Source organism: Cornus florida, unplaced genomic scaffold, assembly GCF_030987335.1.
Source record: "Cornus florida cultivar Cherokee Brave unplaced genomic scaffold, ASM3098733v1 CherokeeBrave_3.0.0_Hap2_Chr06, whole genome shotgun sequence".
Lineage (NCBI taxonomy): Eukaryota > Viridiplantae > Streptophyta > Magnoliopsida > Cornales > Cornaceae > Cornus > Cornus florida.
The window spans coordinates 31153870-31169878 of NW_026775576.1; the positions used below are offsets into that span (position 1 = coordinate 31153870).

The 16009-nt window shown below is 36.5% G+C and overlaps 1 protein-coding gene across 2 annotated transcripts in view; it reads left to right on the plus strand.

The window, feature by feature from the left end:
- The window catches only part of LOC132311278 (uncharacterized), a 53512-nt gene extending 38903 nt beyond the window's left edge, over positions 1-14609 (plus strand). For both annotated transcript variants that reach the window (XM_059809116.1, XM_059809115.1), the window contains exons 3-6: positions 8119-8199; positions 12458-12697; positions 13998-14075; positions 14172-14609. In XM_059809116.1, the coding sequence (XP_059665099.1) occupies positions 8119-8199; positions 12458-12697; positions 13998-14075; positions 14172-14423 (651 nt within the window). In that variant the 3' untranslated portion in view covers positions 14424-14609. The remainder of the gene's footprint in view (positions 1-8118; positions 8200-12457; positions 12698-13997; positions 14076-14171) is intronic.
- The last annotated feature ends 1400 nt before the right edge of the window (positions 14610-16009 follow it).

Below are 16009 nucleotides of genomic sequence, written 5' to 3' on the forward strand. Positions count from 1 at the left end.
ATTCTTTCTCTCTTTCCCCATCTCTCTCTCTTTTTCTCTCATCCGCTTTCTTCTCTTTTTCTTCCTCTTTATCACTTACTTTTGATTTGATTATATCTTAAAGTCAACAATTGTATGGCATATTCTATAGCATAATCAAATCTCTGCTATATAGTAAGTCATTCCATAAATCGTGGCTATCATATATGCTAACATATGTATAATCAAATCTCTGCTATTATGGTAAGCCATTCTATAAATCGTGGCTACCATATATGTTAACAATAATAATAGGGCAACTTGGTCATTTCAATCCCTGCATTAAGGTTAAATATGTCTTTTCACGAAGTCGGGGATAAAAGGGTCTTTTCACATTGTGTCAATGCACCATCCAAACAGCATACAATGGCAAGGGGCGGTAGAAATCATGCACTAAACCTCGGGGTTTTGAGTGTAGGTTTTTTGCAAAATCTGCACCTGTCTATAATTAGGCCTTATCTCAAGGGGTGTTAATGTAATGTAATCTATATTTTAGCAAGTTCCACAAGTGATACATGTGGTTATAACACCAACCAGTGTAGAAAATGTTTTGTTACTATGAACATATTATGTTGCCATTTAGTATTTAACTCTTCCCCATGAATGTATTAGTTTTTTTTTTTTCCTAGTTGGTACTTACACACACGTGTCTCTAATGAGACGGATCGCACGAAGGCCGTGCGATTCGTCGAGTTATCATGAATCATCAGAGCAAGTCGACCTTTTATCTAATAAATGCATCCCTTCCAGAAGTTGGGGTTTGTTGCACGTATTAGCTCTAGAATTACTACGGTTATCCAAGTAGCAGATATCATTAAACAAACTATAACAAGCATATGACTATTGGCAGGATCAACTAGGTAGCATTCCTTCGCGACGTCGGCACCACCTGAGCCTTAATTGACCAAATAGTAAGGTCAAGACGGGTGCGACTATCGTACATAACGCGGTGTTTTGCATCCCCCCCCCCCCCCCCCCCCCACACACACACACACACACAACCCCACCCAGTAAATGCCCCCTTGGGGCCAAAGTGGCTCTTTAATATAAGAAATACAAGAGAACTAGGCTTTAATGAGAATAATAATGTGTAAAGGTTTGAATGAGGCTTAAACAATCGATTATAGCTCTAGTATTTATATACTAAAAAGAGCCCATGTTAAAGTTACAATAAAGGAAATTGAATAAAATGATTGCATATTCCTTGCCTAGACTTGTGCGTAAATGGAGTCAAATTCTATGATTCTAACCTATTGCATCTTGGCTAATATGGTAAGTTACATCTATGTTCTAGCCTATCATATCTCGGCTAACACTCCTCCTCAAGTTGGTGTGTAGAAATCTGAGACTACTAGTCAAGTTGGTGCATCCTCAAACATGGTCTTTATAAATATATAGCCAACAATTATGTTTGGCTGCATGAAATTGACTAGCCAAGGCACAACTATAACGTTTTCTCCTCCAAACCACCATGGCTGCATCTAATCTGATCGAGCTGGTGTCTCCTCATATCATAAACCATTAACAATGTTTCCTCAGACCATAAGCGACCAACCATGTCTCCTCAGACCATAAACAACCATTATTATCTCCTCAGACCATTTCCCTTCCTACACATGTTTAGAATATGTAGATAGAAGAATCAACAATGTCTCCTTAGACCATTTCCCTTCATGCACATGTTTAAAAATATGTTGATGGAAGAATCACCAATGTCTCCTCAGACCACAAACATCAACAATGTATCCTTAGACCATTCCTGAATGGGTGGTGCTGAAGTCGCAACACCCTCGTTGCGGTCGGACCACCTGGCTTTGATACCAAGAAGACAAGATAAAAGGAATACAAGGATGCTTGAATGAGAATAACAACATGTAAAGGTTTGAATGAGGCTTAAAACACTTATTCACAGCTCTTGTAGAGTAGTAGTTATATACTAAAATGAGCACATGTTAATATTACAAGAAAGGAAACTCAATAAAATCATTGCATATTCTATGCCTAAAATATGGTAAGTTGCATCTATGATTTTGGCGTATCTTATAATGGCTAACAATATATATATATATATATATATTTATTTATTTATTTATTTACTTACTATATGTAACACAGAAATTGGGAAAAACTGGAGTATATTTCATTACTTTCTAATACAAAGCAGCCTGACCTTTATAGGCTGAATACAATCAGATCAGAATCCAGTAAATTAAGGAATATACAAGCAAATCCCTAAGATCAGAAAATAAAATAAGTCAACCTAAACTTTAATACACCAGCTATATTAGCCTGTAAATAGTACAAAATCAGACAGTTAATACTTTCCAAATTTATCTAACAATTACATAAATCACGTAATTCTCCAACACTCCCCCTCAAGCTGGGGAATAAATATCTTCCATCCCCAGCTTGCAGACAATTCTTTGAAACGCAGGACTGGCTAACCCTTTGGTTAGTACATCAGCTAGTTGTCCTCTTGTTGAGACATACGGAGTGCAAATTAGTCCATTATCGAGCTTTTCCTTTATGAAGTGGCGATCAACTTCCACATGCTTGGTGCGGTCATGTTGCACTGGATTATGTGCAATATTGATGGCTGACTTTTTATCACAATATAACTTCATCGGCCTCTTAACTGAAACTCCAAGATCCTTCAGGACTATTTTCAACCATAATAATTCACATATTCCTAAAGCCATGGCACGAAATTCAGCTTCTGCACTTGACCTTGCAACTACTGGCTGCTTTTTGCTCCTCCATGTAACAAGATTCCCACCTAGGAAGGCACAAAACCCGAGGTTGATCTTTTATCTGACACTGAACTTGCATAGTCTGAGTCTGTGTAAACTTCTAAGTTCAAGCACAATCCTCTCTTGAACAATATGCCTCGACCTGGACTAGATTTTAGATATTGCAGGATTCTGTATACTGCTTGGAGATGTACTTCCTTTGGGTTGTGCATAAATTGGCTCACTGCACTAATTGCATAGGCGATGTCAGGCCTGGTGTGAGACAAGTAGATTAATCTTTCAACAAGTCTTTGATACATTCCTTTGTCAACTGGCTCATCATCAACAGCTTCTCCAAGCTTATGATTCGGTTCAATGGGAGTCTTCACGGGCTTACAGCCTATCTTTCCTGTTTCTTTCAGTAAATCAATAACATACTTTTGTTGTGAGACGAAAATTCCTTCTTTGGAGCGAGCAACTTCAATTCCCAGGAAGTATTTCAGCTTGCTTAGGTCTTTTATTTCAAATTCCCTGGCCAGTTTAGCTTTAAGAGTTTCCCTTTCAGCTTGATCATTGCCAGTGACAATAATATCATCTACGTATACAATGAGGACTGTAACTCCCCCTGAAGAAGAGTGTTTTATGAACAAAGTATGATCACCTTGACTTTGTTTGTAACCCATTGCTAACATTGCTCTTGCAAACCTGCCAAACCAAGCCCTGGGGGATTGCTTCAATCCGTACAATGCCTTCCTTAGTCTGCATACCCTATTCTTCTTCGGAAAACTAAATCCTGGGGGAGCGTCCATATATATTTCTTCTTCAAGATCTCCATGCAGAAATGCATTTTTTACATCAAACTGCTGCAAAGTCCAATCAAAGTTAGCAGCCAGAGACAATAAAATTCTTATTGTGTTCATTTTTGCCACTGGGGTAAAAGTTTCTTGATAATCAGCACCAAAGGTCTGGGTATATCCTTTTGCTACTAGCCTCGCCGTGTACCTTTCAAGAGATCCATCTGCATTGAATTTTACTGAAAACACCCATTTGCATCCCACAGTTTTTTTTCCCTTCGGTAATTCGACCATCTCCCAAGTCTTGTTCTTTTCCAGTGCGTTCATCTTAACTTTCATGGCCTGCTTCCATTCCCTGCTGTTTAATGCCTCAGACAATGTTTTAGGAACGGCTATTGAGTTTAGCTGAGTAAGGAAGGCTCTATGTGAGGGAGATAATTTTTCAAAGGAAACAAAATGAGAGAGTGGATGTTGTGTACACCTTCGGGTACCTTTTCGAACTGCAATGGGTAGTTCTAAATCAGTCTCATCAAACACAAGAGTGGAATTGTTTACCTGAGTAGTGTTTTTCTCCTGAGTGGTTTCTTTCCTAAGCATAGGTTCTGAATTTTGGGCTTGCTTCGGATTAGTCTTGCCTCCCTTCCTTCTCAAAAAAACTTGAAGTGGTTTAGTGACTACTGGATTGATTGATGGAGTTGGATTTTTAGGAGGAGATTGTGGTTGAGATTCAAGAGATGTCACACTTGGATTTTGAAGTGGAGGAATATCACTGGGATCGGAAGTAGGTAGTGAAACCTGGGAATGAATGTGATCCGGACTTGGAGAAGCCGCGGTAAGAGGGGAACCAAAGGAAACCGAGGCAGGAGTGGTTGCAGAACTTGGACTCAAAGATGGTGGTGACAATTTGGGCATAAGATCGAAATTGAGGACATTGGCATCATCATCCTTTTCATCACTTGTTACCTCCCCCTGGGGAGAAGGATGATGAAAGAAACTCTCATGTTCAACAAATGTGACATCAATTGAAATGTAGGTTTTCCGAGTAGGCGGATGGTAACATTTGTAACCTTTTTGAGTTGAAGAGTAACCTATAAAAATACATTTAAGTGCTCGGGGATCAAGTTTGCTTCGATTGTGAGCATGAACATGAGTAAAGATAACACAACCAAATATCCGAGGAGACAACCTGTTTGGAGTAAGGAAGTCTGGAAAATGATGTGAAAGTGTTTCCCAAGGACTTCTAAAATCTAAGACTTTGGTAGGTAATTGGTTGATGAGATGAGTGGCTGTAAGAACGGCTGCCCCCCAAAAATATTTTGGAACTTGTCTTTGAAAAAGAAGAGCACGGGTAGTTTCAAGAAGATGTCCATTCTTTCTTTCGGCCACCCCATTTTGTTGGGGTGTGTCAATGCATGAGGACTCATGAACTATTCCCTCCTGATTCAAATATGGTGAAAGAATTTGGTTAAAATATTCTCTCCCGTTGTCTGTCCTCACCCTTTTAATTTTCACCCCAAACTGTGTTTTTATCATGTTATGAAATATTGGAAAGATATTGGCTACATCAGATTTTTGCTTCATGAGAAAAGTCCAAGTTACCTGCGTATAATCATCTATAAAAATGACAAACCAACGTGCCCCAGAATAATTAGCAACCCGTGAAGGACCCCAAACATCATTGTGCATCAAATAAAAAGGAACTGATGATTTATTATTGTTCAAAGGAAAGGAAACACGTTTGTGTTTGGCAATTTCACAAATATCACAATGAAGTTGTTTCAAATCAACATTTTTAAACAAAGAAGGAAACATAAGACTAAAAGTTCTGAAGGAAGGATGACCAAGCTGAAAATGATGAAGGAGAATTTTGTCTTTATTTGTGAAGGAATCAAACAGAAGCATAGATGAACAACCAATTCCAGTACTCACTTTTCCACTCATGGGCTTGAGACAGTAGAGACCATCCTTTTCTTTAGCATGCCCAATCGTCTTCCCCGAAGCTCGGTCCCGAAACACACATGAATTTTTTGAGAAAATAAGATTGCAGTTCATATCCTTGGTGATTTGTTTGACAGATAAAAGATTGGTTGTCAATTTGGGCACATGTAAAACATTTTTAAGACACAGGGAAGGTCCTAAGGATATGTCCCCCTGTCCTGCAACAGTGACTAAATTCCCATCAGCTATGGTGATCTTTTTATTACTTGGGCATGGTTTATAAGAAGAAAAAGATTGGGATGAGTTGGTCATATGGTCGGTTGCGCCTGAGTTGACAATCCAAGAGTGTGGGTGGATTAAAACATTATCTGAGACACTAAGAGCATGAGAACCAGAATACATACCAGAAAGTGCTAATGAACAGGCACCTGTAGGTTCTTCGAGTGAATTAAGAAGGGATCGGAGGCGATCAATGTCTTCCTTACAGAATTCTCTGCTGCTGGAATTCGGTTGATCACTGGTATTATTAGTGCTATTTTGTGCAACGTGGGCTTTTCCCTTTTGCTGCCAGCTTCTTCCTTCGGAATTCCAGTTTGACTGATTCATGTTTTGTGGCCTTCCATGTAGCTTATAGCAGGTGTCCTTCGTATGACCAGTTTTCTTGCAATAGTTACATACCAGATTCTCTTTGAATGTCCTCTTCGGGTCAGATTTCTTATAATCAGTAATAGCTGAAGACTTCTTCTCCAAAGTTCGCTCACTAGCAGCGGTTGTAAGGAGTGCCGATCCTTCCAATGGCTGCGAATCCAACATAACTCCTCTCCTGCTCTCTTCAGCACGAATAGTTGCAATTGCTTCATTTAGGGAGGATAATCCTTTTCCCAAAGTCTGAACTCTTACAGTATTGAATTCCGGATTAAGGCCTGCTAAGAAATCATAGATTCGGTCTTTTTCTATGAAAGCCTTCAACAACGCAGCATCCTCACTGTTCTTCATCTCGAGAACCTGGTAATAGTCCAACTCGTACCACAAATTTTTCAGAGTGTTGGCATACTCTGTTACAGTCTTGTTCCCTTGTTTGTGGCAGCTAGCTTCACCTTGATCTCGTAAACCTGGGCTGCATCATTTTTCTTCGAATAAGTTTGTCTGATCGCCTCCCATATCTCTTGAGCGGTTGTCAAAAACATGACAGTATCACTTATCTCGGGTACCATAGCATTCCATAGCCATGACATGACCATTGAGTCTTCTTCGTCCCAAGTAGCAAACTTTGGATCTTCTTTCTTAGGCCCTTTTCCAAGAAGATGGTTGAGCTTGCCCTTCCCTTTCAGAAAGGTTTGAACAAGTTGAGACCACTTTAAATAGTTCGTTCCATTCAGCCTATACGCAGCTTGAATGTTCTGTAGATCTCCAGGAACCTGTTGTTGGATTGTAGGTTCCTCCGATTGAGAGCTGGTTTGTGTAACTTCTGACATCTCTTTTTTCTTCTGTAAAAAACTGAACTCCAAGCTGCTATGAAATCTGTAAATGATGAAATATTTTATCCCAGAAAGAGTACCTAGTGCTCCGATACCATAACACAGAAATTGGGAAAAACTGGAGTATATTTCATTACTTTCTAATACAAAGCAGCCTGACCTTTATAGGCTGAATACAATCAGATCAGAATCCAGTAAATTAAGGAATATACAATCAAATCCCTAAGATCAGAAAATAAAATAAGTCAACCTAAACTTTAATACACCAGCTATATTAGCCTGTAATTAGTACAAAATCAGACAGTTAATACTTTCCAAATTTATCTAACAATTACATAAATCACGTAATTCTCCAACAATATGTAATTTAAAAATTTACAAAATGTCCCTATAAAATTCTCCATTTCTAAAAATCTCTCTAATTCTTTCTTTCTTCTCTCTTTTACTTTTTCAAGTTTCTTTGATCCCTTCAAAAAAATTTGCATTCATTTTCTTCAATAAAACCCTAATTTTCCTCTTCAAAGTTCTTTCATTTTTCTTTTATTTTTCTCTCTCTCTTCTTAAATTTTTTATTCTTGCACTCGTATATGCGCATTAACCTTTTCCTTTATTCTTCTTATTATTATTATTTTATCTTGCAACTTTATGAATTTAATGTTCATATTTTATATTTTAGAACATTTTCACTATATGTATTTTATAATAATGACATAATATTTGAATTTTGATTACAGAAATTCTTTTTTTTGGCTTGCTTTGGGGGGGAGGGGGGGATTTTTTTTTTGGATCATGCTCATTGCGCCCCCCCAAAGTAAATTTTCTCTTTGCAGTGTACCTTCGTGCTCGTGTATTATTGTCGGAAATTTAGCAATTCTATTAATTATTTATGATGATATATAATATTACAGAGTTTATCGATGTACCTAGAGTTTCTCTTGTTCAAATGTATCTCTATTTTATTTTTATTTTTGATAAGTAAGGTTGTGTTAGAAAGCGTTCAAATGCATCTCTTCTCATGTTTTTGTGCTGTATAACTTCTGTATATGCATAAGATATTATTTCACTAGCAGATTGCTGTTTCCTTGTCAACCATTTCTGAATTGCATTATCTTAATTGAATTTCTCTGATTTCTAGTGTTTATGTCATATTTGAATTATCAGATAGAAGCCATTGTTCAAGATACGACTGCTCGGGGTAGCTTATTGAATTTAGATGCTCTCAATATACGATTGGAGAATCAGGTTTGAATGACTATGCTTCCTATAAGTAATCTCCGACCAGAAAAATATATTGCCTGCTAATCCTGTTCTGCGTTGTTGTACTGATGACTCACATTGAGTATATTATTTAATTCCATAAGTTTTTTCTTAACTGCAAATAGCTTCTTCTTTTGCCAATAATACTGAACAACCTGGTTATTTATTTTCATGGATGGGATGCTATTAAGGTGCAAGTCGATCAGATTAATTTTATATAACTGATCTCTTAGGTCAGAATAACCTGTACGGTCGGATTTAGTTTTAGGCTTGGATTTGGAAGTCACAATCATATCAAGGTTGGCCAGACGTGGTTCATGGACTTGGTTAGATGTCGGCTCCACAGGGCACATGAAGTTGGCCAGACTTGAAAGATATTTGTGCAGAGTGATAAATGAGAAGTTTCAATCTAGCTCAGGCACACATTTGGTGAACTTCTAGAAATGTATTATGTTAGAAATAATGGGAGCGAAGTTGTGGAGAACTGTGATGGTCAGAACAATCTGCCAATCAAAGTTGTTCCAAAAGAAGTATTTGGCGTATGATAGCATCTGAAGAGTGCAGAAGCTCTTATTCATGAAAGGGGCTCATGGACTAATCCATCCCATATTCTCTATCTTCACGTATATTGGGATTTGATGTAGGATCCATTGTTTTGACTAAGGCATCACCTTGTGTATGTCCTACCTACATGAGGTGCTGGGAGGTGAAGACACGTGATAGCACTTAACCTTTGGCATTGTTTTGAATGAAGAGGCTGCTGTGATGGCTTGAACCCGCATTGGATGAGGCAACCAATCACTGTGGTTGCAAGATTGTTGAGTTATACCATTGAGGATCTCCATAAACATACCATTGAGGATCTCCATAAACATAACCTGATGAAGCCGGTGAGTCGCAGCCTTTTCCCTGGAAAATACCACTCAAGAACTGCACTAATGAGGGATTTTCCAGTATAATATCCAAAATCTTTCCAGCCATACACCTAATATGCTCTATTTTGATCTCCTGGGGTTGAAGTATTGTAATGATGTACCTCACAACTTTTTTAAAGGATATATGAGTTATGTATATCTGCTTTGCGGAAAAATTAGAACGACCAGTTGACCTATTTCTTTCTGTAAAGGAAGAAGTTTATTTATGTTAACAATCTTGATAAAAATTAAAGCTCTTATCATAGCAATATTTGGTATACATGTTCTGAATGCATATTTTTTTCTTTCTAGTATATCATGTCTTACAAGGTTATAGTCAACTGCTTACTTGTTGCTACATATTTCACTTTCTTTCTGAACTTACTATGACAGAAAACACAAGTTCGGATGAAACTATAAGATTTTTGTTTATGTGATTGTCGAAAATGGCTGTTGTATCTGTTAGCCTTTTTAGCTATTGTATTGAAACAACAGAAAGGGAAAAGAGAATATATGTAAAAGTAACAAGGATATTTTATTAATTTGCAGATGACTTGAATTCTGATTACACAATGCTTCCTTAAATAGTCAGGAAGGAAACATAATTGATAAGAATCCATTAATTCAAAATACTATTATCTTATCCTACAATTGATTTCAAATACTAACAGGAGATAACAATGAAGTTAAGTTTGAATAAACTTCCAACACTCCCCCTTAATTCAAACTGTCAGATAACTGAAACATCCTTTACGGTCTTCAAATTTTTCCATGATCATGGCTACTCTTTCCTTTGAATTTTCTGGCAGCATTGTTTTCTCCACTCTCAATAATGGTAGGAGCCCTTTGCTTTGTTCTGTTGGAAATTTCAGGATTCTCTTTCACTTGTTGCTTTTTGCTTTCCGAATTCCTTGTGCTTTTTCTGGAGTTGTTTTTATAGAGCATGGTGCAACCACTTCTTCCTTCTTGTGATCATTCATGAGCTTAGAAAAATCAAGAGGTAACATTTTGTTTTCAGACATTTTTGAAGATAATTTTAATTTCTTATTCTCTTTGTTGTGTAGAATGCATATATCTTCTTAAAAAATGACTGAATAACCTTTTTTAATTAGCTGCCCCAAACTGATGAAATTTTGAGCCAAACCTGGTACATACAGAACCTCATCAATCAACTTCTTACCAAATTTGATATCAATTGCAACTAATTCTTTGCCTTGGACTTGCACTTTTTTGTCGTTCCCCATACACATTTGAGATCTCACATATTCATCAATTTTAATAAAAATAGAATTATCTCCGGTCATATGGTTACTACTATTGCTGTCAAGATACTACATATTTTTTTGCAGTGGCATTAAGGCAAGATAAAAACAAGTGTTCTTTAGTGACATTCTCATCAACTTTTTCTTCAGGAAAATTGGTACCAAACATTCTTTTCCTTTATGTCCATCTTTTTCACAAATGGAGCGTTGAGGGATATTGGGATCCATATTTTTGTACCAACAATCCTGTTCAATATGGCCCTTTTTTGTACAATGATAACAAATAGGAATTTCACCATTACCTTTGATGAATTGTCTCCCTTTTCCATTGGATTGATTCCCTCTTTTGCCTTGAAATCCGTGGTTTTTCTTTTTTCCATTTGAGCCTCTTTAAATTCCAATTTTGATTGGAATGCCTGCTCCACTTGATTTTCAGTAGACCTGTTCAATTTCTCCTCATGCATTTTTAGTGCACCCATCAACTGAGTAACAGACAACACAGGCTTGGTTGAGGCTTGGAGAGATTGTATAGTGGGGTCCCAAGCTCGTGATTTCTGGAGGGCTACGCCTTTGTGCGGCTGGTGGTGTCTTTGACTTGAGAGAAATAGGAGATCCTTCGAAGGAAAGGAGAATTCTATTGGGTCGTTGAAGTTCTCCCTTATTAGCACCCTTTTTTGTTGGGTCCAAGGGAGAAATTGTAAATCCATGGATGAAATTGTTGACTTTTTGGATTCGTTAAGGGTTTAGAGGCCCTGTTTGGCTTTGTGTAGCCTTTGAGGGACGTGTTCCCCTTTTGAGCACTTTTTTTACAATCTTTACTTATAAAAAAAAAAATTAAAAATTAAAAAATTCACCAAGAGACTTTGCTTGATTGACAATAGAACCAGCTCTAATGAGATAAGCTTGATTGACTTATTTTTCATCATCAAAGTTTCAAATTCACAACGGAGAGTCTGCAACCTTAAAGTAATTACCTGACTCAATCCTTTGAACTCATTCTGAAGTAATTCCCATGCTTCTTTGGATGTTTTAGCTCCCATTATTCGAGGGAAAATAATGTCATCCAAGCCTTGTTCAATATAGGACAGAGCCTTAGAATCTTTCTTCTTGTTTTCTTTCATTGCTGTTCTTTGTGCTGCCGTAATTCTGTCTTCCTCATTATCATTTTCTACATAACCATTCTCAACTAGTTCCCACAAATCAAGAGAAATAAACGGTGTTTGGATGAGAATTATTATTACCTGTTGCCACATTGTTTTTACCTGAACATTTCTTCTTCTTCTTCTTTTTTTTTTTTTAAATATTTTTTTTTACGCTTTTGTGCAGCCCCGGTTGATCGTTGACTGCTCTGATACTCTCTGTTAGCCTTTTTGGCTATTTTATTGAAAATGCAGGAAGGAAAAAAGAGAATTACGTAAAAGTAAAAAGGATATTGTATTAATCTGCGGATGGCTGGAATTCTGATTACACAATGCTTCCTTAAATAGACAGAAAGGAAATCTAATTGATAAGAAACAGTTCATTCAAAATACTATTATCTTATTCTACAATTTATTTCAAATACTAATAGAAGAGATAACAGCGATGTAAGTTTGAATTAACTTTCAACAGGATCTTCATGTACTTCAAAAGAAAATGTTTTAATGGATAAATGTATACCGAGAAAAAATATAAATTCTAGATGTAAAGTGACTTCCCTCTAAACTAAGTGAAGGGACATAATAAACTTTACCAAGATTTGTGGAAATTGAATTTTTAAGATTTTCATCGTGATAAATGGAGCATTTAGAAAAAGATTTTGCATTAAGTTTCCTGGAAATTATTTTTTTGACTGAACAAACACTTTTAAATCTGGAAATCGTATACTTCATTTATGCAATTTTTTTGTGCTAAAAATGTCTTTGGTAAATGTATATGGTGACGATCTATGAAAAATCAATGTCAAGTAATGTATATATAGACACTTCATAAAGCGATGTGAAATATCCTTACTGTGTAGTTCTTGCACTTCTCATTTTATAAACGCCAACTGGGTTTGCTTGAAAATCCTTTTGGTCAAATCTTCAGGCTCTGACTGGAACGGGGTCACAATCACAAGGTGGTCCATCTCAAGTGCCCCCCGCATTCAGAAATTTCTCTTTATCTCAAAAGGAGAAAACTCTTGAGGAACTCGTGCGGGATCAGTGGCTTTGTTCCACCCCAGATGGTAACATCGGACTTGGTGTTAGATCCTTCCTCGATCTACGAAGTTGGTTCCGTAATAATGATGTTCCTTCATGTGAAGTTTGCAATGAGGCTGGACTAAAGGTATCTTTATCTTTGCTATTGCTTTTGCATACTAATGAATGCTGTTTGATCCGTATGACAGTTGCCTATTATATGTAAATGTCTTGCGCATTTTTAAGTTCGTCCATGAATGATGTGCCAATGCAATTGAAATTTCTGAACCGTCCCTTAACTCGAAACTTTTTTCTCCATCGCCTCTAATGCTTCTTGAGGGAGGGCGGGCCTTTGTGTAAGATTAAAGTTGTTCCATTATGACTTGGAGATCACGGGTTTGAAACAGAATAGAGTCTTATCGCATGCGGTGGTAAGGCTGCGTATATCTAACCCTCCCCAGACTCCGCAGTGGCGGGAGTTTCATGCACTGAGCTAGTCCTCTAACGATTCCTGAGGATCCAGAAAGTAGCATCTCTTAGTATCATATAGAGATCATATGATTGAGATACTGCTGGTCGGGGAGAGATTCTAGATGAGTCCATGTAAGGATTCTATAAATAAACATTTGCTGCATCAGTCATGTTGTATGTTTAGTAGAATATCATGCGACCATTCACCTTAAGATAATAGCAAGTATTTCCTTGCATTTGATATTCTAGAATGTCAGCTACCATTTACTCTAAAAATTTAAGCTACTTAAAATGGTTTGACTTAAATATTTATATTCTCTAACATGTCCCTTCATGTGTGGCTTGGTTTTGGTTCACCATGTGTATCAATTATAATTTTTATGTTTGCAGTGAGGTTTCAAGTCAAAACCCTGTCTCCTTCAATACCATGTTAACCATCATTTACCCTTAAAAAAGTTGAGTTATTGAATTTATATACTGTCTTCATACATTTGCTTAAAAAATATTTTTTATAATTTTGTGACCATTAGAGGTAAAGAAACTTTCAAAGCCTGATTGCCTTTAGTAATTACTTGCCAAAGTGGTTAGACTGGTTACTTTGCTAAAAAAATTCTTGTACTATATTTTTTTTTCACTTTTTGATAAGGTGTAAACCGGATGTTGGGGAAAGAGAGCTCCTAGAAGCGTGCATCTCTTGGTGGATATAAATATGTTAACATGTGCATCCACCATGCAGTTTGGTAGTAGTATAATATGATAACAACCTTTCACCCTAAGACGATATTAATTATAGAATCTGATATTCTGCATCTACCATATGGTTGTTAAGTATCTTCTTGCTCAACTGATAGATTTGCTATCTTTTTATATATATATTTTTTACTTTTTTCCCGTAACCTTTTGGTTGTTTTCTGTCCAGAAGGTTGTTTGGTGGTGCCATTGAATGTGATATGTGTTATTATGATTATTTTGGACAGGCGGAGTTATGCCATAATGAAACATGTACCGTTCGAATTCATAAATACTGTCTACAAAAGAAATATTCTCAAAGAAAGGTATTAATTTGAGCAGTCCTGTTATCATATTTGTAATGAACAAGTGAGCTTGATGATCTCAATTCTCAACTAATTTGCTAACTCTTCGAGATTCAGGTTGAAAGAGTTTGTCCAGGTTGTGGCACTCAGTGGCTGATCCCAGTGTCCAAAACAGAAGTTGTAGAGGAAGAGGATGAACCAAATGTACCCTCTCAGAACGGGCGACCTCCTCAACCCTCCACGCGAAAGACGTTGAGGACAGGCAAGACTGTTGATGGGGGTGATACCGTTGGATCTGGTTCCTCTCAGGCTTCTTTGCTTAATTCAGATACAAGGAGGACAACTCGGAGTTCTGCTCGACTGGGATAGATATGCTTCTGTGCTGCTCGTACATAAGATTACCAGTTCAAGTATGCTATTTATTTTTGTTTCAACTAATTAACAATCCTAGATTGTATAAAGCTCATTGTGAAACTGATAGTTTATGTCACAAAACCAAATCACTTTGTGTATGAGCAGAGATTGTTAGCTTCAATGGAGTCTTGTTATCTTTCTTGTGATGTGTGTTTTGAAATCTTATCTCGAACTTCATTGAAAATTTTGGATCGATGCAAGTTGGTTTGTAAGGAATGGAACGACCTGGACTCAAGAGAAAAGACGCTATTTCTGGTTACTTCATTCAAAAAGTCATATTCCTAAATTTGGCTTTGGAAGGATTTAGAAGATCCAATGGCGCTATCTTGACAATTGACTCACATGTTGTTTTAGGTGGTGCAATTCACTGGCTGACTACCAACATTTCTGTATTGAAATTCTTTACAAACGAAGAGATTTACACTATATTTTTTGCTGTCACTATGGTGATTTGGGACAGAGACAATAAGAAGAAAGCTTGGGACGACTGTGTGTATTCAACATCAATGTAGCTCTAACGAGGAAAAACAACTCGCTTCTACTGCATCTTCTTTATATAATGCTGAAGGGCTTTAACAGTATCATCTACTATAACTTCCAAAATCACAGTTTCGACGTGGTCAAGCTCGGATTAGACTTGGAGAAGGGCGCAGAATAGCTTAAAATGTTAGCATGCATGACATATTGGTGGCAAATATTTTCTGTTTTTTAATGTAATTTTTGCTTTTGTTGGACATATATGTTGATTTTTTGGTAATTATTATTATAGGGTGATATTTAATTACACTCTCTCTAGCTCTATTGAGACTTTTAGTTTACCTTCTTTGTATTGTTGATACAATGGAATCCTTACAAGTGAGGAAATTCACAAAATCTTGCTAGGTGCCTAGTTATATTGCTCAGGTCTGTCACTCTTAACGTATAACAATATCTAGGGAGTCTTTCAATTCGAAGGATTTGGGATAGGAATGTCATTGACATGCCAATATCATTTAAAGCCAACATGTATAACAATTGTAGTATATGCATCAATAATTTGAAAGTATCAAAAACTGTTAAAGGCCAGGGCACGACTCTTATCAAAGCAAAGTGTGTGTGTAATAATAATACACACATTTAAACTTTGTTGGGATGTTGTTGATCACCTTTTATAATAAATCACATAGTAATTAAAGAAAAGTTATTGCACCATTCACTTGGTTTTAGTTAAAATAAATATGCAAAATTGAAAATTTAATTAATGCTTATAAATATAGCAATATTACTTATAAAGTAATAATAAAAAAAACTTATCAAAAACAAATATTAATACACATAACTATCAGCTTGACCACAAAGATGAGATTATTATTTATTTCTTTTACTTTATTTTATGTTTTTCCATCTTTACATTTTATTGCCACCCACTATAAAACAATATTCTCATAAACACACATAATCACTATAAAAATATATATATTTTAAAATATAATTAATTAATAGCAATAAATTTATTTTTTGGGTCTCTACAGTTCCAATCTTGGGATGTCCTATTCGAGATA